Source organism: Artemia sp. Qi Xiang Cuo, chromosome 18 (genome assembly GCF_049724085.1).
Source record: "Artemia sp. Qi Xiang Cuo chromosome 18, ASM4972408v1, whole genome shotgun sequence".
NCBI lineage: Eukaryota > Metazoa > Arthropoda > Branchiopoda > Anostraca > Artemiidae > Artemia > Artemia sp. Qi Xiang Cuo.
In genome coordinates, this window is record NC_142811.1 from 47,710,776 (window position 1) to 47,732,932 (window position 22,157).

The 22,157-nt window shown below is 36.5% G+C and overlaps 1 protein-coding gene across 1 annotated transcript in view; it reads right to left on the reverse strand.

The window, feature by feature from the left end:
* LOC148941581 (uncharacterized) overlaps positions 1-22,157 on the reverse strand; it is a 194,480-nt gene that overhangs the window by 1,107 nt on the left and 171,216 nt on the right. The window contains exons 11-13 of the mRNA XM_089104205.1: positions 18,618-18,863; positions 16,067-16,290; positions 4,493-4,659 (exon numbers count right to left, since the gene is read on the reverse strand). Of these exons, the coding sequence (XP_088960331.1) occupies positions 4,493-4,659; positions 16,067-16,290; positions 18,618-18,863 (637 nt within the window). The remainder of the gene's footprint in view (positions 1-4,492; positions 4,660-16,066; positions 16,291-18,617; positions 18,864-22,157) is intronic.

Genomic DNA, 22,157 nt, shown 5'->3' on the forward strand with positions numbered 1-22,157 from the left:
ATTTTCAGGAAAAGTTTCAACGGAAGATTATTCAATAACAAATTTTAATGATGATTAATACCTCATATTGAATTGAAACGTCTCTGTTTTTGTTCGGCAATGACATGGTTTTTAATTGTGATTGTTTAGGAGTAATGTACTCTCTGTACTTTTATATGGATGCGAGTCCTGGAGCATTTCAAAGAATAATGAGAAAAGACTACTTGGCTTCGAGAATAATTGCCTGCGTAGAATCCTTGCGGTAAATTGGACCGATAGAGTAACGAACGCCCAGATAAGGGCGAATACCGAACAACCACTGACGACTGATGAGATCAGAATGAGAAGATGGAAGTACTGGGTGCATATGACCTGCATGACCGAAGAACGCTTCCCACACGATTTATGGTGTTGGACGCCATCCGGCATTTGAATGAGTGGAAGACAACGCAGAACACTTGGTCGATCCCTGAAGAAAGAGGTGACGAGATTCTGAACCATTCTGAACGAACTTTCGTCTTCGGCACAAGATCGGTCAACCGTCGCTGCCCTATGCGCCCCAGGCAAAGGAGGATCTAAGTCTCAGTAATTAAGTTAAAGGTATGATACTTAATTCATCCTTCAATTTCCTTTCTTTTCCATACAAAAAGGAGTGTTTAATCTAAAAAAAATTAGGAATGACTGCTTTCTTTCTAGCAATAAAAAAAAAATGCTTGCTGATTTATTAAATTTGCACGTTTCGTTTACTAGAGAAAAATAAAATTCACAGATACGGCCAAATTTTGCCCGTATACGTGAGGAATTTTTTTGTTTGGCTGTTAAATTAAACGGACTATTATTTGAGAGATTCCAATACTCTGATACCTTTTGTCTTCGATTTTATCCCGATCCTACTATCAAGAACATTTCGTCAAATTCTTTCACTATTCAGCAAGAAACAAATTTGACAAAAGGGCAAAAATTTTGCTTCCCTTAATCGGTTCCTTATTCTAAATTAATTTCTAAGGTGAAGACTGATATTATGTTCTCTGTGGATTAAGTTGAAGCCCCACAAGAACTTAGAGCCTAAATCGTGGAACATTTAAACACATTTGATACGAAGAAATTTGAGAATAATAGCACCAGAAATGACATAAAAACACTTACAAAATTAAAACAAGATAAAGACCTTGTTATCACCAAAGCTGATAAAGGCAACACAATCGTAATAATGGACAATAGGGATTATGAACAAAAATGAAAGCCATCATCTCAGATGAGGCCACTTACAAAAAACTGGATTTTGCGAAAAATAATGCTCTTCATCCTATTTGTATCAACTATTCATTCGCCTGTTTCCAAATTTGGAAAATGGCTGGCAACAGCTTTCGTCCACTTTTTGGGACTCAAACATCTTATTTAAAAAGTTCTAATGATGTTATTGTTTTTTTTTATTTAATATCTGACCATTTTTAAATAATGACGGGAGATCCAGCTCCTCAAATTAAAAAACCGTCACCTAGACGACAATACAATTCTCTGCAGTTTTTATGCCGTATCTATATACACAAATTGTGATGTACAAAAATGTGAATTTATATTAAAAAGAAAATACAGATATTTTTTGAATTGTTACCAAGATGTAACTATGGCAAGCATAGATGTCGAGATCATTATGAAATTGGTCTCAATTGTCAACAAGTACTCCTTTTATCAAACAGTTGGTGATAACAAACTGTAAGTAAGGAGGGACCCAGCTCAATAGAAACCGAAACTCCAAAAAACGAAATCTTGATAGCAATAGATACAACAAAAGAACTGGTTTTTTATGCTGATTTTAAATATTTAAGTTTCATCAAGTTTAGTCTTATCCATCAAAAGTTACGAGAAAAGAGAAAATTTGCCTTATTTTCGAAAAAAGGGGTAAACATCTCCTAAAAGAATCTTTTAATTAATCCTCATAGAATCTTAATGAACATCACACCATCAGATGCAGCACATCAGAGAACCCTCCTGTAGATGTTTCAAGCTCCTATCTGCAAAAACGTGGCATTTTGAATTTTTTGCCAGAAGAAAGATCACGGATGCTTGTTTTTTTTTCAGGGGTGATTGTATTGACCCAGTGGTCCCAGAATGTCGCGAGAGGGCTCATTCGAACGGAAATTAGAAGTTTTAGTGCCCTTTATAAGTGACCAAAATAATTGGAGGGCAACTAGGCCCCCTTCCACGCTCAGTTATTCCCAAAGTCACCGGATCAAAATTTTGAGATAGTCACTTTGTTCAGCATAGTCGAAAAATCTAATAACTATGTCTTTGAAGACGACTTAATCCCCTACACTCCCTGGGGGAAGAGCTGCACGTTATGAACTTTGCCCATTGTTTACATACAGTATTGGTCATTGGGAAGTATACAGAGGTTTTCAGAGGGGATTTTTCTAGTGGGGGGGGGGGGGGTCGGGGGAGAGGTTTACGTGGGAAGATCTTTCTATGGAGGAATTTTTAATGGTGGAAGATAATTTTTCATGAAGGGGGCGCTGGATTTCCCAGAATTATTTAAAAAACGATTAGGAATTAAAAAAAAAAAAAAAAAAAAAAAACAACAAATTTTTTCAACTTAAAGCAAGGAGCAAAATTACAACTTGAAACGAACAAAAATTATTACGCACGCGAGGGGTTCGTCCCCTCTTCAATACCTCGCTCTTTACGCTAAAGTATTTTTTGTACTCTCAAAAGAGTTATTTATTCTAATTAAACGACCTTTGTGACTCAGGGGTCATATTAAAAGAATTGGAACAAAATTTGAACTTTAGCATGAAGAGCAAGGTATTGACAAGGGGGCGAATCCCCTCAAATACCTAGTAATTTCTGTTCGTTTAAGTGTTATTGTTGCTCCATACTTTCAGTTGAAAGAACCTTTTTAAAAATTTAATTTCGGTTTTAGAGGAGAATTTTACCAACAGGTCTTCGGTTTACCAACAGGTGTTCCTCTAAGTCCAATTCTGGCTAATTTCTTCTTGGATTCTGTTAAAATATCAGCTATTTGGTGTTTTCGTCTGTCTCCTTGTTTCTGGGGTAGGTTTATGAACAACATTTTATGTTTTTGGGAAAATGGACTGGAGCCCCTAAATTTGTTTCTGGACAATTTAAACAGGATTGACAAAAATATTAAATTTACGCAAGAGCTGGAAAAACAAGAAAGACTCCCTTTTTAGATATTTTGCTAATAAAAAGCGATAATGGTTTACTTTTTTCTCTATATGGTAAACCGACTCATAATGACAAATACTTGGATTTTTGTTCTTGTCACCCAATTTGAGTAAAAAAGGGAACAGATATGTCATTGGTAGATATGATGTTTAAAATTTGTTCCCCGGAGTATGTTGATAGTGAATTATGGTATTTGAGGGGCATTTTATTTTGCAAGAGGTATCCTGTTAAATTTGTAAATGAAATAATAAAAAAAAGCATGAAAAACATAAAAAAATGAGGAGTCTCAACAACTAGACCCTACGATTTCTAATAGATGTGTCTCATTATCTTACACACCAATCCTTGGCGAGAAACTTAAACATACGTTATTGAAACATGGTATTGCAACTTGCTCTAAATCAATCAGGTCATTGAGTAAGTTTCTAGATTCAGGGAAAGATATAACAAGAAGCATTTTGGCAAGTGAAGTGTATAGCATTCCTTGCTCTTGCGGTAAGTTTGATATTAATCGAACGCATCAACAATTTGTGGAACATTTCATTGAGCACAGAAATCCAACAGATAATGCTCCAAAATTTACAAAACCTCCAGAAAGTTTAACTTCAGATTTAGCTGAACATATTTTTATCATCCGGATCATTTTGTACAGTTCGAGGAAGCAACGACCATTTCCAATGATAAAGGTTTCACTCAATGGAATTATCAGATATATCAATTAATACAGACATTGGTAATATAAATACTGATAATATTTATGATATTATTTGGAAAAATAAACGTATATTAAAAAAAAGTCTGACAAAATATCCAAGGGAATAACTTAAATAAAAACCCAAGAGAAAAACAGCAACATCAAAAGCTTATCATAGCATTATGTTGCCACAATACAATTAAATTCATCTGTAATTTTAAATTTATAATCCAGTTATTTTTCTGTTTTCATGAGTGTAGTTGGCAATTGTATATGTCAGTAATTAGTTGGTCTGTTTTAGTTTTATATATATTTTTATTTATTTTATTTTAGTTTTTAATTCTAGTTGTTTTTTTTATTCCACGCTGAAGACGCCTTATTTTATACGGGCCAAATATTCGTTTGATTTTTGTTCTCTTCGTTTTCCTTTACTGGCAATAAACCCATTTGTCTCTATCAGGTTTTTTTTCTTTGTTTTGTGAGTTCGTTCTTTTCTAGGTTGCAGCTACTGCTGCGATGATTGTGAGTCAAACTTTCAAAATTTCACTAAAAATAATGAAGTTTTGAGGGCTTTAAAATATCACACCCTCCCGGATTAAAACCGTGCACATAAAAAACAATGAGGCTACCTACCTATTAATATATGTTTCCATTTCTGGGGGTAAATCATAGTTTACCACGAGCGATACTTGTTGCACGTCAACTGGACGAGCTAAAATATCAGTTGTGAATAGAAAACGAGACGATCCAGAGCAGAAATCACGCATAATAGTCTCTTTCTCTTTTTGGTCCATTTCATGCTGAAGAAAAAAGAAAACAATTTAATAGTTTAGCAGCAAACCAATTAACGAAAAATAAATGAAAATTTACAAAAATTTAATAATTTCGAAAAACAGATAAAAAAGGCAGTACTTTCAAACAAACTTGGTTGATCAAATGATAACTAAGGGCATGAGGACCTTTAATCTAGATTTCCTGCATTCTGCTTGTTCTTCCTTTTCTGATTTTACTTACCAAAAGCAATAAGAAAGAAAACCACCAAAATACAAACAAACAAAAACCACAGATATAGTATGCCCTTTATATTCCACTACATCCCTATTCATTGTACATATTCATTGTACATTCCCATTTGTCAACAAATAAACTCATTGCAGCGTTAATCCATTCCAGAGTTATATTACACTGGAAAAAATAATGAAAAAAAGCACGCATTCGGCAAAACTAAAACTAGTGTCATGAAAATGCACTTTTAATATGTTTTACCTCCCCCCTTCATCCTAGAAAAATCCTCATACACCTCCCCCTTAAGAATAAGACCAAATTCTGTGCACCAAATCCTAAAACATCCAGTTATCCCTAATATTTAAGCACTAAGGTAAGTGCACAAGAAATCATTTTGGAAGAATTCAATGATTTCAAGGGTAGGGGGGGGGGGTCCAATTTTTCTATTGATCACAAAGATAAATCAATCTTGGGAACAAATGGAATATATTTCTCTTAGTTAGTATTGGATTGATTAATATAAATATGATTTTATTCACGTTAGAATACGTACAAGGCCATTACATTTAAACAATGCCTATAAGATTTGATAGCTGGTAATATAAGAGGCAGCGCGCTAGCGCTGCCTAAGTAAAGAACGATGTGGGCACATTGTTTTTTATTTTTTTATTATTTTTTTCCCCTCCATACCCGGGGACTTCGTATCGAAGGAGTTGTCGTAGAAAATTCGAAAAGGGCTAATTCGATTGGAAATTGGAGTATCTAGTGTCCTTTTTAATAGTCAAAAGTGATTGGAGGGCAACTCGCCCCCCCCCCCACACCCATGATTCCCCCAAACACATCCAATCAAAATTTTGAGATGGCCATTTTATTCAGCGTAGTTGATTTCCAGATAGAAAATATTTTTTTGAGGAGGAAACTCCCCCACAACCCTCAGGGCAAAGGTTTCAAGTTATGCCCTGGGGGCATATAAGGTTTTCATAGAAGGCGTTGTCGTAGAAACTACAAAAAAGATTCATTTAATTGGAAATTCAAAAGGCTAGTGCCCTTTTTAATAGTCGAAAGTGATTGGAGGGCAACTAGCCCCCCCCCACGCCCATCATTCCCCTAAACACATCCACTCAAAATTTTGAGATATACATTTTGTTCAGCGTAGTTGATTTCCAGATAGAAAATGTTTTGAGGAGGAGACTCCCCCACAACCCTCAGAGCAAGGGTTTAAAGTTATGCCCTGGGGGCATATAAAGTTTTTAAAGAAGGCGTTGCCGTAGAAACTTCAAAAAAATCTCATTCGATTGAAAATTCAAACGGCTAGTGCCCTTTTTAATAGTCAAAAGTGATTGGAGGGCAACTAGCCCCCCCCCCGCACGCCCATAATTCCCCCAACCACATCCAATCAAAATTTTGAGATAGCCATTTTGTTCAGCGTAGTTGATTTCCAGATAGAAAATATATTTTTAGGAGGGCACTCCCCCACAACCCTCGGGGCAAGGGTTATAAGTTATGCCCTGGGGGCATATAGGGTTGTCATTGAAATCTTTGTCGTAGAAACTTGAAAAAGCTCATTCGATTTGAAATTCAAAGGGCTAATACCCGTTTTAAAATTCGAAAGTGATTTTAGGGCAACTAAGCCCCCTCTCACGCCCACCTTTTCCCCAAACACATGCAATCAACATTTTTAGATAGCCATTTTATTCAACGTAGTTGAAAGTTTTGGAAATTAGGTCTTTAAGGATGACGACCCCTCCCCCACAGCCCTCAGGGCAAGGATTGTAAGTTATGCCCTAGGGGCATATAAAAAGTTTTTTATTGAAAGCGTTGTCGTAGAAACTTCAAAAGGGCTCATTCAATTGGAAATTGAAATGCCTAGTGCCTTTTTTAATAGTTGAAAGTGATTGGATAGCGACTACGCCCCTCTCACGCCCACCATTTTCCCAAACACATCCAATCAAAATTTTGAGATATCTATTTTGTTCAACGTAGTTGAACATTCTGGAAATTAGGTCTTTTAGGATGATAAGCCCCTCAGAGCCCTCAGTGCAAGGGTTGTAAGTTATGCCCTGGTGTCACATAAGGTTTATATAGAAAGTTGTTGTATAAATCATAGGCAGCGCGATCGCGCTGCCTAAGTAAAGAACAGGGACACTCAAGAACGAGACAAGAAACGGTGGCTAAGTAAAGAGGAGGACACTCCCCCACAACCCTCAGGGCAAGGGTTTTAAGCTTTGCCCTGGGGGCACATAAGAATGATGTTGGCACAATTTATTATTTATTAATTTTTTCCGTTAGAGCAGGGCACTTCGTATCGAAGAAGTTGTTGTAGAAACTTCGAAAAGGGCTCACTCAATTGGAAATTGGAATGGCTTGTGCCGTTTTTAATAGTCGAAAGTGATTGGAAGGCGACTAAACCCCCTTCTACGCCCACCATTTCCCGAAACACATCCAATCAAAATTTTGAGATAGCCATCTTGTTCAGCGTATTTGATTTCCGGATAGAAATTATGTTTTTGAGGACAGTCCCCCATAACCCTTGGGGCAATGGTTGTAATTTATGCCCTGGGGGCATATAAGGTTTTTTATAGAAGGCGTTGTCGTAGAAACTTCAAAAAAGCTCATTCGATTGGAAACTCAAAGGGCTAGTGCCGTTTTTAAGTCGAAAGCGATTAGAGGGCAACTAACCCGCCTCTCATGCCCACCTTTTCCCCAAACACATCTAATCAAAACTTTGAGATAGCCCTTTTATTCAACGTAGATTAAGTTCTGGACAATTGGTATTTGATGTGGACAAACACCCCCCCCACAGCCCTCAGGGCACGGGTTGTAAATTATGACCAGAGGGCATATAAGGGTTTTATAGGACGCGTTGTCGTAGAAACATCAAAAAGGGCTCATTCGATTAGAAATTGAAATGGCTCGTGCCCTTTTTAATAGTCAAAAGTGATTGGGAATCAACTAACACCCCTTCCACGCCCACCATTTCCCCAAACACATCCAATATAGATTTTGAGATAGCCATTTTGTTCAACGCAGTTCAAAGTTCAGGAAATTATATCTTTGAGCAGGACACTCACCCCCAGTATTCAGGGCAAGGGTTATAAGTTATGCCCTGGGGGCATACAAGTTTTTATTGAAATTTTTGTCGTAGAAACTTGAAAAAGGGCTCATTCGATTGGAAATTCAAAGGCCTGGTGCCCTTTTAAATAGTCGAAAGTGATTTGAGGGCAACTATCCCTCCTCTCACGCCTACCTTTTCTCCAAACACATCCAATCAATATCTTAGATAGCCATTTTGTTCAACGTAGTTGACAGTTTTGGACATTAGGCCTTTGTGGAAGACAACCCCCCCCCCCCACAGCCCGCAGGGCAAGGGTTGGAAGTTATGCCCAGGGGGCATATAAGGTTTTGATTGAAAGCGTAGAAACTTCAAAAGGGCTCATTAAATTGGAAATTGAAAGGGCTAGTGCCTTTTTTAATAGTTGAAAGTGATCGAAGAGCGATTAACGCCCCTCTCACGCCCACCGTTTTCCCAAACACATCTAATCAACATTTTGAGATATCCATTTTGTTCAACGTAGTTGAAAGTTCTTGAAATTAGGTCTTTAAGGATGATAACCCCCTCAGAGCCCTCTGTGCAAGGGTTGTAAGTTATGCCCTGGGGGCATATAAAGTTTATATAGAAATTTCAAAAAGGGCTCATTTCATTGGAAATTGAAATTGCCCTTTTGAATAGTCGAAAGTGAGTGGAGAGTAATTAACCCCCCTCTTACGCCCACCATTTTCCCAAAAACATTCAATCAAAGTTTAGAGATAGCTATTGGGGTGTAAAGTACGGGGGTCACCACTTATGGGTGCAAAAATGGTGCAAAAAGGTTGCTATGCCACTTACTCGAGGGGGAGAACCCCTTGTCGGCCCAAATCTTAGTGGGATTCCCACTCTTACCCCAACGGTTCCGTATCTATCGGGTACGTCAGTACCCGATTTACAATATACCCTGCCTTAGGGTACGACAGCGTGATCAAATGGTCCCAGGGGCCACTTTAAGGTCAAGGGTTACCGGTAATATTTCTAACTATCTCTTTAGACTCGACTTATCTGAGCAAACTAGGACCAAGGGTTCCAACACCTCCCTCCTAAGATAAATGGCCGCTACTCCGGTGGATTGGCTGGAAACTCAGACATAAAATATATAACATTAAACTCAAAATCCCCAAACTTGTATCTTCTCTTCTTTGTCCCACCAATGCCTGTACTTCCACCGCTTGGCTCAGGATTCGTCGTCATCCACACGTCTCTACCGTAGAACCACCATGGTCTAGATCGTTTAGCATCCGCATTTGATTTTGAAAATTGAAGTTCCCAAGATTCAAAGACAATGGCTGTGCACAGCACAATCAAAACAAAAAATTTTCTAGCTCTCACGAATTTACATTTGAGAGGAGAAGAGAATCAGCTTCTGGTCCATATGATAATGCCAGCCATCATGAAAAATTGGCTGCACTAGCCTCTTAATTTCCATCTGTGGAAACAACCCCACATCTCAAAAAAAAGTAAATATCCCCTTGGCATAATTTCAAATAATCTAAGGTCGAAAATGCAAAGGTCTGTGAAAAAGATAAGTATATTGGGAATAAAGTACAATTTTGAGCGGGCCAAGAATCGCCTTTTTTCTGGGTTCCCTCGTCTGGGATAATCAAATGCAAAATATCTGTTGATGCTAATTGAAAATAAAATTTGAATATATCTTTGACCGAATACAATTTGCTGGAAATAATTATCCGTTCCCATAAAGAATAGTAGCCAGGAATATGTCCGTTAATCAAGGTACTGACTGAAATGAAAAGTGACTAAAAGCGAGTATCCCCCATGAACTATAGACCAGAGAGGCGCGACTTCGGTAAGAAGCTCAAACCTAACCTACCGGTTCTTCATTTAAAGACTGAGCTATCTTTCATAACTTTCTGCAGGGGATCTTCCCCAAGGGATTCCTCTCCCTCACAAAGGATCGAAATATCTTTTTGACTTGATAATACTAATCTCAGATTCCTTTCCCAGTTTATCCAATCCAACTCGACATTCAATATCTCCCAACTTTCCCCCAACCCGTTATAGGTCAGTCATCTCTATTTTGTAATCATCTTGAGTTATTCCCCATGGGTCTTTGACCTCTTCCCCCCCCCTATTATCTATGGTATAAAGGCACAGCCCATCCAAAATTTTTTTCTCCCGAGTATTTATGTTATAAAGGGACAGCCCATTCAAAATTTTTTATTTTTTGCCACTACAGGCTGAATCTCCAAATTTTGTCTCTTTTTTACACAACTCTTTTCATCTCTACTTTTCTCAATTCTGTTAGTTGTACAAAATACTTAATAATCGTTAAATCTGATTTGGACTTCACTGTCCACCATATTTGACTAGACTACGTCATTGTAGCTCCGTTTAATACCGCTTTTCTCTCTCTGTTTCGTCTTATTTTGAAGTAGAAATTAATAAATCATCATGAAATCAGAGTTGGACTCCAGTGTCCACCTTCGACTGCCTTTCTTCATTGTATTTCCGCTTTGCATCTTTTTTCTCTCTTTTAGTTCTCTTTATTTTTACCGCAGAAACAAATATTTCGTTATCAAATGGGAACTGAACTCCGACATTTGGTTTTTCATATTCTACTAAAATTTATCGAACCTTCCGAGGAAAAGCGTGTACAATAAATTTCGTCCCCTTTTTCTCTGCTAAAATCAGCGTTTCATTCTGGCAAAACTTTTTCGGCATCTCACACTCTTTAAAAGTGTTCTCAAGATTTCTATTTTCTGAGAATTTGGATTTCCGATTTCCGATATCTCCAAAGTCTCCTCCTACTAAAACATCCACAGCTAGCGTAGGTACTAAGCCTACTTTTATCGTTTTTCTCTGGATTGTACCGTCGTTCCTTGCAATTTCTATTATAACCCAAGCAGACGGGCATTGGTGCTTGTCTCCATAATAACATACTGTTGTAATATTATTTTTATGGTCTATTTCCGTCTTTTTAATTAGGTCCATTTGCAAAAAAGTTTGCTCACTTCCTGAGTCAACTACCATTTCGGTCAATTTTCTGTTTAATTTTCCTTCTATTTTATGTGATCTCACAAACTGGTCAATGTTTGCTTTATTGTGGGCTATAGCCCAATTTTTTCTTTTATAGGTTACTTTCTCATCTCTATTATGAAAATTTTTTGAAAATGGCTCCGAGGAATAAAATTTTACCAGATTATCATCATTTTGTGCCACCCGACAGGGTGGCACAGCCCCCAATTTGTTTTATGGGCCGGTCCACCTCCCCGCCTTGTCAGCGAAGTTGTATATTTTCTCGTAAAAGTGTTTAATGTTTGGTAATTTTCCTTTTCTCCCGATTGATCCTTAGACAAATTATTATGGCTATCTGATGGCCTATAAGTAAGTTGTGATAAAACGTCACTTTGCGAACTTTCCAAACGAGTTTTCATTAGTCTGTGAATTGTTTTTGCAATATCCTGGTAATATTTTTTATCGGCCTCCCTACGGGCCTGTCTTTTTTCCGTTCTTTCCCGTTTATCTTTCTCTATTTGTTTCCTGTCTTCCCCCTCTTTTTGCTCTCTGGCTTTTCTATCAGCCTCTATACGTTCTTGTCTTTCCTTCTCTATTTTCTCTTCTATTATTCTATTGCAAAGTAGAGGTGTATACTTTTCGCGGTCTTCAATTTTTCTTAATTAATAGAAGAACCCTGCCAATAATTTCCATCTGAAATTTGTTAACCCTCTTATTTAACTCTTCGTAGGGGTGAAAATTTTCTCTAAGTGCTGTTTTGTACGCCTCGTAAGCAATGTACGCCTCGTAAAAAACCCTATACAATTCCTTATATAGATCCTCAATAATGTGTTGACGTTTAAGAACAATCTTTTTATCCTCCATCCCTTCTCTTAAAAGTCAATATGACTCTGAATCATTTCAACAATTGCCGACCGTTCTTTTTCGTTTTCCTTAACAATTTCTTCATATATTTGTAAGTACTGTTTATCGGCCTCCGTGAGAATTTTGAAAGCAATATCTTCTGCCTTGCTAGCTCCGTTGAATTCTGCTACTCTTATCAAAAGCTCCATATTGCTATGATTAATGTCTTTAGACAAGATTCTTTTTAGAAAATCTTGGTTGCTAGATATCTTAGAACGACTATTTAATCTAGAGCTACCCTTTTTAAGGTTAGTTGGTCTCCATACATCCGGAAACCAGAAATTTTTCGGTTGATCTCTCTCAAAAACCCCCAACTGGGCCTTTTCTGCTCCTTTTCTACGTTTCTTTTCTTTCATGTCTCTTTCTTCATAGGCTACTCTAGCCCTTTCGTCCTCTTTTCTATTCTTTCTAATTTCATCTTTCTCAGCCTGCATTTTCTTCTTATATTCTCGGTGCTCTCTCTCAATGGCCTCCATATTAGCCTTTCATTCTATTTTCTTACTTTTTCTATGGGCTTCACTCGCCCTTCTTGGGCTTGAGTTAATCTTATCTCTGTCCGATATTATGTCAAAATTCCGTCTGTAATTATTTCTTCTTACTTCATTTTCTGAATTCATTTGTTCCATATCTGTACTATCTGTATCCCACCACTCCCCTTCATTTGGCACAGCCTCTGAGGGATGAGTTCGTCTTGTTTTTTTCACATATTATTTCTTCCTTGTTTATTTCATACCCTCTCATTTTACCGCGTATACTTTTTTTCCGATTATATTATCTCTTATTCAATTAGTCTTTCTTGGCAAGTTCAAAAATTTTTCAAATAACCGGAATGTCTAGACGTCATTAGGGAATAACTACTTCTTTCACAACAAGCAGTTTTACGCGAGTGAAATATATCTCCGAAAAACCAATTAACAGGGGTTGGACAGAAAATAAAACGAAAAACCACGCGAATATTCCACTAGTGAATTAGCTGGACTAAACTCAAACAGGGGAACTACCCTGTAAAACAAATCACTTATCCTCCCTGGAAACTCGTATTCCAAATATACTCTCCTCCTAGGCAGATTACTCCACAGAACTGGAGCCGCCCACCTTTCTTGTTCAATGTACATAAATATTGACAGATTCTCCTGATTCGCCATCTTCAATACTCATATAACCGTCGTCATTGATGAAAATTTAACTAAGTACGCTAACTCACGTAATAACTGACACGGAACTCAACGGTTTCTTATTTATCCTTAAGTGTTGTAATACTTTTAAATACGGAGATTCCCCCACTGTAAACTCAACTCATTAATTTCACGTTATTCTTTTTTATATTTGTCTAACAAGGCAGACAGCCCATTATAGACCTTCTTATTTATTAATTCCGTATTTTTTTTCTCTATATATATAATCATATAGGCTACTCTCTAGGCCAAATTAACCCGTCTCTTCGAAAACGCAAAATTCTTTTACTATCAGTGCTGTTAATAGATCCTTTTGTAGCTGCCATCACTTATTGGGGTGTAAGTTACGGTGGTCACCCCTTATTGATGCAAAAATGGCACACAAAGGTTGCTATACCACTTACTTGAAGGGGAGACACCCTTGTTGGTCCAAATGTTAGTGAGATAACCGCTCTTACCCCAACGGTTCCGTATCAATCGGGTACGTCAGAGCCCGATTTACAATAAACCCTGCCTTAGGGTACGATAGCGTGATCAAATGGTTCCAGGGGCCACTTTAAGGCCAAGGGTTACCGGTAATATTTCTAACTATCTCTTTAGACTCGACCTAGGCTAAAAAGTCAAAGATTATATAGTGTAAAAAATCTTACTTTAATCAGTCACGCTACAAAAAAGGAACTCAAAACGGAACTAACTAAATCACACTTCCAATTCTCCAACTCGCTCAGCCGGCCGCGTGCCTGCGATGGGTGATGGGGTGGTGGTGAATTTTTCCAGCCATTCCAAGGGCATACTCATTACTGGTCAAACATCCCCAGCGGCGCACTTAATGCCTCGTTGTCTGTGTAACCAACTACGCATTTAGGAGGACAGACAATGGTACCACCAAAATTAAAGGAAAATTAATAATTATTGCTTGGGGAAGGAAAACAATTAAGGGACCAAAAGAAAAGAATCTGGGAAGGGCATTTATCTGAAAAATTTGGTACCAAGGGTTCCAACAATAGCCTTTTTGTTCAACGTAGTTGAAAGTTCTGAAAATTATGTATTTAAGGATGACAAACCCCCAGAGCTCCAAGCGCAAAGGTTGTAAGTTCTTCCGTGGGGGCAAGTAAGATTTTTATAGATAGAGTTGTCGTAAAACTTCAAAAGGGGCTCATTCAATTTGAAACTGAGAGGGCTAGTGCCTTTCGTAATAGTCAAAAGTGACTGGAGGGTAACTAACCCCCCTCTCACGCCCATCATTCCTCCAAACACATCCAGTCAAAATTTTCAGATAGCAATTTTGTTCAACGTAGTAGAAAGTTCAGGAAATTAGGTCTTTGAGAATGACCCCCCCCAGCGCCTCAGGGCACGGATTGTAAGTTATGCCCTGGGGGCATATGAGATTTTTATTGAAAATTTTATCGTAAAACTTCAAAAGGGCTCATTTGATTGGAAATTGAAAGGGCTAGGGCCATTTTCAATAGTTGAAAGTGATTGGAGAGCGACTACCACCCCTCTCACACCCACCATTTCCCCAAACCTATCAAATCCATATTTTGAGATAGCAATGTAGTTTAACGTAGTTCAAAGTTCTGGAAATTCGGTCTTGGAGGACGACAGCCACCCTAAGACACCTTAGTATAAGGGTTGTAATTTATGCCCTGGTGACATATAAGTTGTTCATAGAACGCGTTGTCGTTTAAAGTAGGGTTCATTCGATTGGAAATTGAAAGGCCTAGTGCCCTTTTTAATAGTCGAAAGTGATTGGAAGGGTTGACATTTTTTATAGTAAAGATCAATGTGGGTATAATGTATTACTTTTTGTTGTTGTTTAGACCAGGGCACCTCGTATCGAAGGAGTTGTCGTGGGAACTTCGAAAAGGGCTCATTCGATTTAAAATAGAAAGCGCTGATGCCCTTATAATAGTCGAAAGTGATTGGAGGGCAACTAATCCCCCTTCCACTCCCACCCACCCATTTGCCCATTATGTTTAAAAACTAAATGTTGCCTTAAGATTAAATTAAAATGCACTGTGATAATGCTAATTCCCATTAAGGCATCTCAGCAGTATCCCAAGAACGACTGAGGATATTATGTTAAAACTTTCGGGGCTAATTCTGCTCTTAAAATTTAGCAAAATAAAAATAGCGTAAGTGTATCCAAGCTATCAAAGAAAGTAAACAGATTTTTTTGCGAATGGCATCAAGTTCTTCATTTCAGGTCAACCAGAAGAGGTACGAAACTAAATTAAACAGTACTATTTGTGTCCAGATTTTTAAGAGGGTGTATGTTGTTAAAAATTGCTGAAAATGTTTCCAGCATACAAATATCAGGCCAAACTATTAAGTCTTAAAAAACGAAAAGATTTAAAGTATTATTTTTCTTTTCCCTGAAAAGACTATGTCAATATAAAACTAACAGAAATTAATCAAAAAAAATTTTCAACAAAATGAGTTTTCAAAGAAAAGTAAAGAACTCAATTAATCAAACCATGAGAAAAAATAAAATCAAACAATCTACCAAGCGTGAAACTACCACAAATCAGCATCGATAAATAAATGAAACCCCAAAACGAACAGAAATTAAAATAAACAACCGAGTCAAACTCAAAACGAGCAGAAATTAACATAAGTTGGGCGCAAAACCCCTATGCCTTCCCAAGGCAGGAATAAAATTTGCACTTTACTGAAAAAATACAAATGAATGAGCATTGTCAGTTTAAAATACATACACTGATATTTAGTAATCAAAATGTTAATATTATTTGATTTATTAAAGTTATAAAAGTAAAAAAATTCATATTTTTTCAGTAAAGTGCATATTTTGTTATAATAAAAAACATTTTTTCCCCATATAGTACCTCTATTACCACTCTATAATACACTCTATTATCACTGATGACTGGACAAACTCTACTGGTACTTGCTAATCAAGCAAAATACTAGTGAAAATAATACAAGTCCTAAAAGCAACACCGGATTTTCATCGCATTATTCAGTTGTATCTGCTAAAAGTTAATATATTACGACCATTTAGTCATATAAACATGGATTAAATACAAAATAAAACCTTACCTCGGAAAAAACGTGGAGTGGAAAATGATGCCCATAGATCCTCCTTATAGAGTCAACCACATGAAAATCTTTGCAAAAAATTATAGCCTGGGTGATATGCAATGTGTCGTAACGGTCACGTTCAGACAATTTATTGTACAAGTATCTGAGAGTTTCGATTTTCTGTCTGTTCTCTTCCGACATGTTAATGTGATAACTGTAATAACTGTAAAAATGTTTAATACCTGCAATTAGAAATCTTTCATTAGATGAGGGCACCCCACTTAGTTGAAAGCGAAGCGGGAGTTTTCAATTTGTGATTCCATTTAGACTCGACGGTCATTTTGCAAGCTCAGAGTTCTAACACCCTTTTGAGATTTGAAAACCGATTGGAGGGTAAACTATCGGGTCTAACGTCTCATGTACTACAAAGCCCCATATGACTTCGAAGAAAGGCAAAAGAAAGTGTCTTTTCAGGACAATATGATGAGTGCAGTTTAAAGAAAAACAAAACAAAAAACAACACAGCACAAAGGCCCCCAAGGCCAAGACAGCAGGAAGGGCGTTTTAATTCACGTCTGTATGATTAAAAGGCCCCAGGTGAGCCATTCATTTAGGGAATGTAACAAAAATAAATGTTAACCACTATGAATTTATTACGATCAAAGTAAGGCCATTCAAAAAGTATTAGACTGTGCATAAATTTTACAAAAGTGTTTGATGTTGTACCTAATGGTCTAAATCGTAATAAAGGTTTCTAAGTTAGCTGATCACAACCTGAGGGTAAGTGCACTATACACATCCATCAGAAGAACATACTAATAATAATAATTCAAACATGATGCAATTATCATAACTTGCTTGATTTAGTCATCCAGAATTTTTAATCTGTACGATGTGCGTGCAGAAGGGAAGATCTGTGGGTAATTGCCCAAAATATGGCTCCAGGGCTCATGTCCTAGCAAATATCCCCTCCCCTTTGCCAAATTTTTTCTGACAGAAATGTTCCCCCTTGCTGCTCTTCATAATCCTTCAAGAATTATGTGAAGAACGGTCATAAATGATAAAATGCTTCCATTGAAAAAGATTATGATTCCCATACGAGTTTCCTAAACAAAAACAAGTTTACAAAATGAAACAAATTGTGACTATAAAAAAGAGGGTGTTTCCAGCTAATGAAAAAAGGAAAGATAAATATACAGATATTTCGGTCGTGACCTCCGTGTAATTGTCCTTAGTACACTAAAGTAAATAAAGAGTAGAAAATATACAGGTAAAAGTCCTAAAAATAAAAACAAAACATAAATTAAAGTGGGTATTTTCTAAGTAACGGTGAAAGGGCAACTAAATAAAAGCATCAAACATTGAATGGCTATTCAAACCTGGGAAGTCATTTCATGTAAAGTTTTTTCAACTTTAATCGCTTACCAGGTATTGTATTATCAAAAATGGATTGCGAAAAAGCGGTTTGTGAATAAAAAATAGCATAAAGAATCGAAATTTTTTAGTTTATTACAAGAAAGGTCTAGGTAAGTTTCACCGGTATCAGAGGCAATGCTATAGCATTGCCTTTCAGCTGGATGTTAGCATAGGGTAATTCTTTAATAAAATTTTTTTTTTTATCAAAAATGAATTGCGGAATAGCGGTTTGTGAATAAAAATAGCATAAAGAATCGAAATTTTAAGTTTATTATAAGTAAGGCTTGGCAAGTTTCACCGGTATCTCTATTAAGGGCGAAATTTTGGTGTATATATTTCTCAATTTCAACTACCTCCCTGAAAACTTGCATGAGACCTTTAACAGAGACAATAATGGAAGTTTATGACAACACGTTTAGTACGGATTGATACTAATTGGTACTAGGTTTCCACCGGAGTGGGGGACCAAGGGTTGAAATTGAACTATAGAATCTAAGATCAAACAAAAATATTTATATTTTCCAAATGGGGCTTGATTTCCAACAAAGTTACTATTTAAGGATTTATAGGCTTGCTGGCCATACATCACAAACTTATAGTTTAATGTACAAAACCTAAATAAAACACGCTAAGGACAGAGGGTGCTTTATATCTACCAAAGTTGGTATTTGATGGTTTCCAAACTTTCTAAGATCAATATTGTCTACGATCTATAAAATCTAAGATGAATATTCCAATATAAATGCCCAAAATCAAATAGCATTAAATAGATATTTCACAAATGATACTTGAACCTAACTGAATACGGTATTTAAGTGTGTATGATACAGCTGATGACAAATTTGATAGTATTATTACACAAAAGCTAAAAAAAAAAAGATGTTTACAGAATTGTTTCTGACAAAAAGAGTTCAAGGTTTTGGAAGACAGTTACTTTCTGAGACCTAAATGAACGACACAATCGGTTGAGCTTCTTGTTTCTGTTGAAAGAAAATACTCAAATGAAAAAACCAGTAGTACAGGGTTTCATTGTTCAGTTAGAAATATAGTTGGCAATATAGTTCAGTAGGAAAAATTAAAAAGATTGATTGTTGGGGCCTCAGTAGTACATATTTGAATTGTGCTGAACGCAATAGTGCTTTTTGATACTTACCCTCAGAATTCAACTCTTCTTGTTTGATCAAAATATGAATAGGGTTTTTCATCAAATTTTTAGTAGCTTTCACTACATCATATTCATCTTCTATATAGTAGCACACACCTGTCATAGTAGCACACAAAAGGATGACCTGGATATCTTCACTGAGATACTTAAAGACATCATAAATCTGTTCCTCGAAACCACGAGACAACATCTCATCAGCGTCATCAAGAACAAGCAGTTTGATGTACTTGGTGCCTTGAAAATAAAAACAAAAATTATTTTCCAACAACAAACAAAAAAGACTATTTTTATTTATCTATCAGATTTTGAAGGGGTTTTATATATCCTGCACAGCCATATTTGAACTAAATGTGCAATATGAATGCTGAGGTGATGGCTCCACGTTTATTGCAGAAATGGGTTGAAGTCGAAACAAAAGATTAAATTCATGTGCTTACCTGCATAGAATTAGAGGACTCGAGTACCACTTCGGTTTTAAATGGTCATTTCCCCCTCTTTTGTCAAATTTTAGAATTCTGACCAAAAAGTCACACTTATACTTTTTTTTTAAATTAACATTATTTTCTAAAAAAAAGGCTGTGATGAAAAAAACTTAAGATATATGATGCATTCTCCAGACAAATTGTCAAGGAATAATTTTTGGAACTCGTTTGACTGACTGTACATCGTAATTGGTAAAAAAAAAGAGTTTGATTCCAATGCCTAGGACAATAGTGAAAAAAAGACTTACAGGTGAAAGGTGACAGGTTGTTGAAAGCCAAATTTTTTTGCAATCTACCAAAGGCCAATAAAAAAGCAGGAATGCAAAGATTGGGCCAGGAACAAGCCACGAAAAACATTTGAATAAAGTTTAATCTTCATGAAAGGAAGTCAAGCTCTCTACAATTAAATAAAAAAAAAACAAGTTTCTTTAACTGAAAGTAAGGAGTGACATTAAAACTTAAAACGAACAGAAATTATTCCGTATATGAAAGGGGCTGTCCCCTCCTCAACGCCTCGCTCTTTACGCTATTATTGTTAAAAAAAAGAGATGTGAGAAAGAGTCAAACTTTAGCGTAATGAGCGAGGCGTTGAGGAGGGGACAGCCACTTTCTTATACGGAATAATTTCAGTTCGTTTTATATATATATATATATATATATATATATATATATATATATATATAAAATTATATATATCATTGCGCCAACATCGTTCTTTACTTAGGCAGCGCGATTGCGCTGCCTATGATGCTGTATCTATAACTTTCCCGATATTGTTGCTCATTTTCGGCAAAAACTTTTTGTTAGCTGTGTAGAATAATCGTCCTGGATGAAAAAAAACATTCTTTATAAAAAGCTGCTCTTGTTATTAGTTTTAGTTTGGTTCCAAAATTCTTTCGGAACAGTGGATCCCCAGGATGCGCTGAAGACAGTTATTTTTGAAACATTGTATTCGTTTCTCCAGCTGTTTCGTCAGTGCCCATGTCTCGCATCCATACGTTAGTACAGAGAGGACATTGCTATTTAGGAGTCGGAGTTTGAGCTTTAGAAAGTACGCAGCGCTTTTTCCAAACTATTCTTAATTTGGTAAAAGCATTGCCTGCAGAACTAACGCGTGTAGTAATTTTACGCTCGAGGCTCCCGTCAGATTTGATGAGGCTTCCAAGATACTCAAGGATCACAAGATTCTGTAACTTCATCTAGCTCATCTGAACCAACATTCAGTGGCCAAGACGGGGTTGAATTTTCGTTTTTACACATCACCTTCGTCTTTTGAGTACTAACTGACAACCCAACACACCTGGCTTTGTTCGAAAGCTCGGTGATGTTCTGTCGCATGTCTACTCTTAGATGAAAGAGGAGTGCAATGTCATTAACAAAATCACCTTCAAAGACAGTATGCCTCTCATTCAACTGTATCCCTCCAACAAAATGACAGGACCGAAGTACATAGTCAATGAGGCACATAGTCGTGAACGGCACAGGAAAGAGGATACAACCTTGTCGTACACCAGAATTTATCTGGAACCAAAAAACTTGAATCTTTGTTTTACATTATGCCTGCCGGCAGAAAATTGACCAAAGGTCCTTTTTTGTTTTACTGCCTATTCTTATTAATGGAAAAAAGACCTAATTTTTTAAAATAAATCATAGATGTACCTTAAAAATGACGTTGAGGGTTTAATTTTTTTGTTGACTTGGTGCCTTTGTTTACTAGATACTGTTTTCTGTATTTTTGTTGTTTTCACTTCTATTTGCATGACATTAAACCTGTTTTATGTTACTCCTCTCTGTTTTTCTTTTACCATCAATTGTCTAATGTAGATTGTGTCACCCCATTTGTCCGATAAGACGCAAATGCAAAATGTAATTTAATGCGAGAAACTACTTTCACTTCCTTTATCCAGAGGTCCCAATGAATCTTGTAATAGGAAGGTTTTAGAAATACTATTTGATTAAACTTGACTTTATTAGCTTGACCTTAAAACATTCTACTATAGCAAGTGTTATAATAGGAACTTTTTGCTACCAGTTGTTAAATCCTTTTGTGTTATGGCCTTTTAAGACTGATCCTGTGGTCCCAAACTTGGCCGCAAATCCCCTCCTCAGAAGCTGACAAGGGATAGTTACAATTAGGCAAATATCCTACTCAATCTTGAAAGAGGAAAAACTAGGTTATTTCTGAATTATTTATTGGCTTGAGAAATACGAACAAGAATATGGCTCGTCTAAAGATTTACAGGCACACATCAACAATCAATCAATAAATAACACTTACACTATAAATAATAAGCAATCTGGTCCATCCAAAGATTACGGTTAAAAATAGAGTTACGAAAAGCAAAGACTCTAGGACCCGTTTTCTAAAGTTAATTAAAAAAAAATTTTTCCACAAAATAAGTTTTTCAAAGAAAAGTCAAGAACTCCATTAAAACAAAAATGATCAAAAACAAAATAAAATAATCTACCAAAATTTCTCGAAAGTTGTTTAATTTTATTTACGAACGTTTTTATTAGTAATAAATATACGTAACTTACGAATTAACATACGTAACGAACTTTTATATTCATGTATTTTTAATACGTATATTAGGGGGTTCGCCCCCTAGTTGATACCTCGCTCTTTACGTTACAGTCAGAATTTTGTTCCAGTTCTTTAAAAATGACCCCTTAATCACAAAGGCCGTTAATTAGAATAAATAGCTCTTATTAAAGTACTAAAAAAAAAAAAAAATCTTTGGCTTAAAGAGCGAGGTAATGACTAGGGGGCGAACCCAATCATATACGTAATAATTTCTGGATGTTTTAAGTTTTGATGTTGCTCCTTACTTTCAGTTGAAAAACTTTTGTTTATATTGAATTTCTGATCGTTTTTTAAATAATGCTGAGAAATCCGGCGCCCCATTCATAGAAATGTCCCTTCCTCCATAAAAAGATCCTCCAACACAAACCCCTACCCATCCCCCCCACTACCTGAGAAAATCCCCCTTGACAAAGTCTATACACTTCACCATAAGAAATACTAAATATAAACCATGGGTTGAGC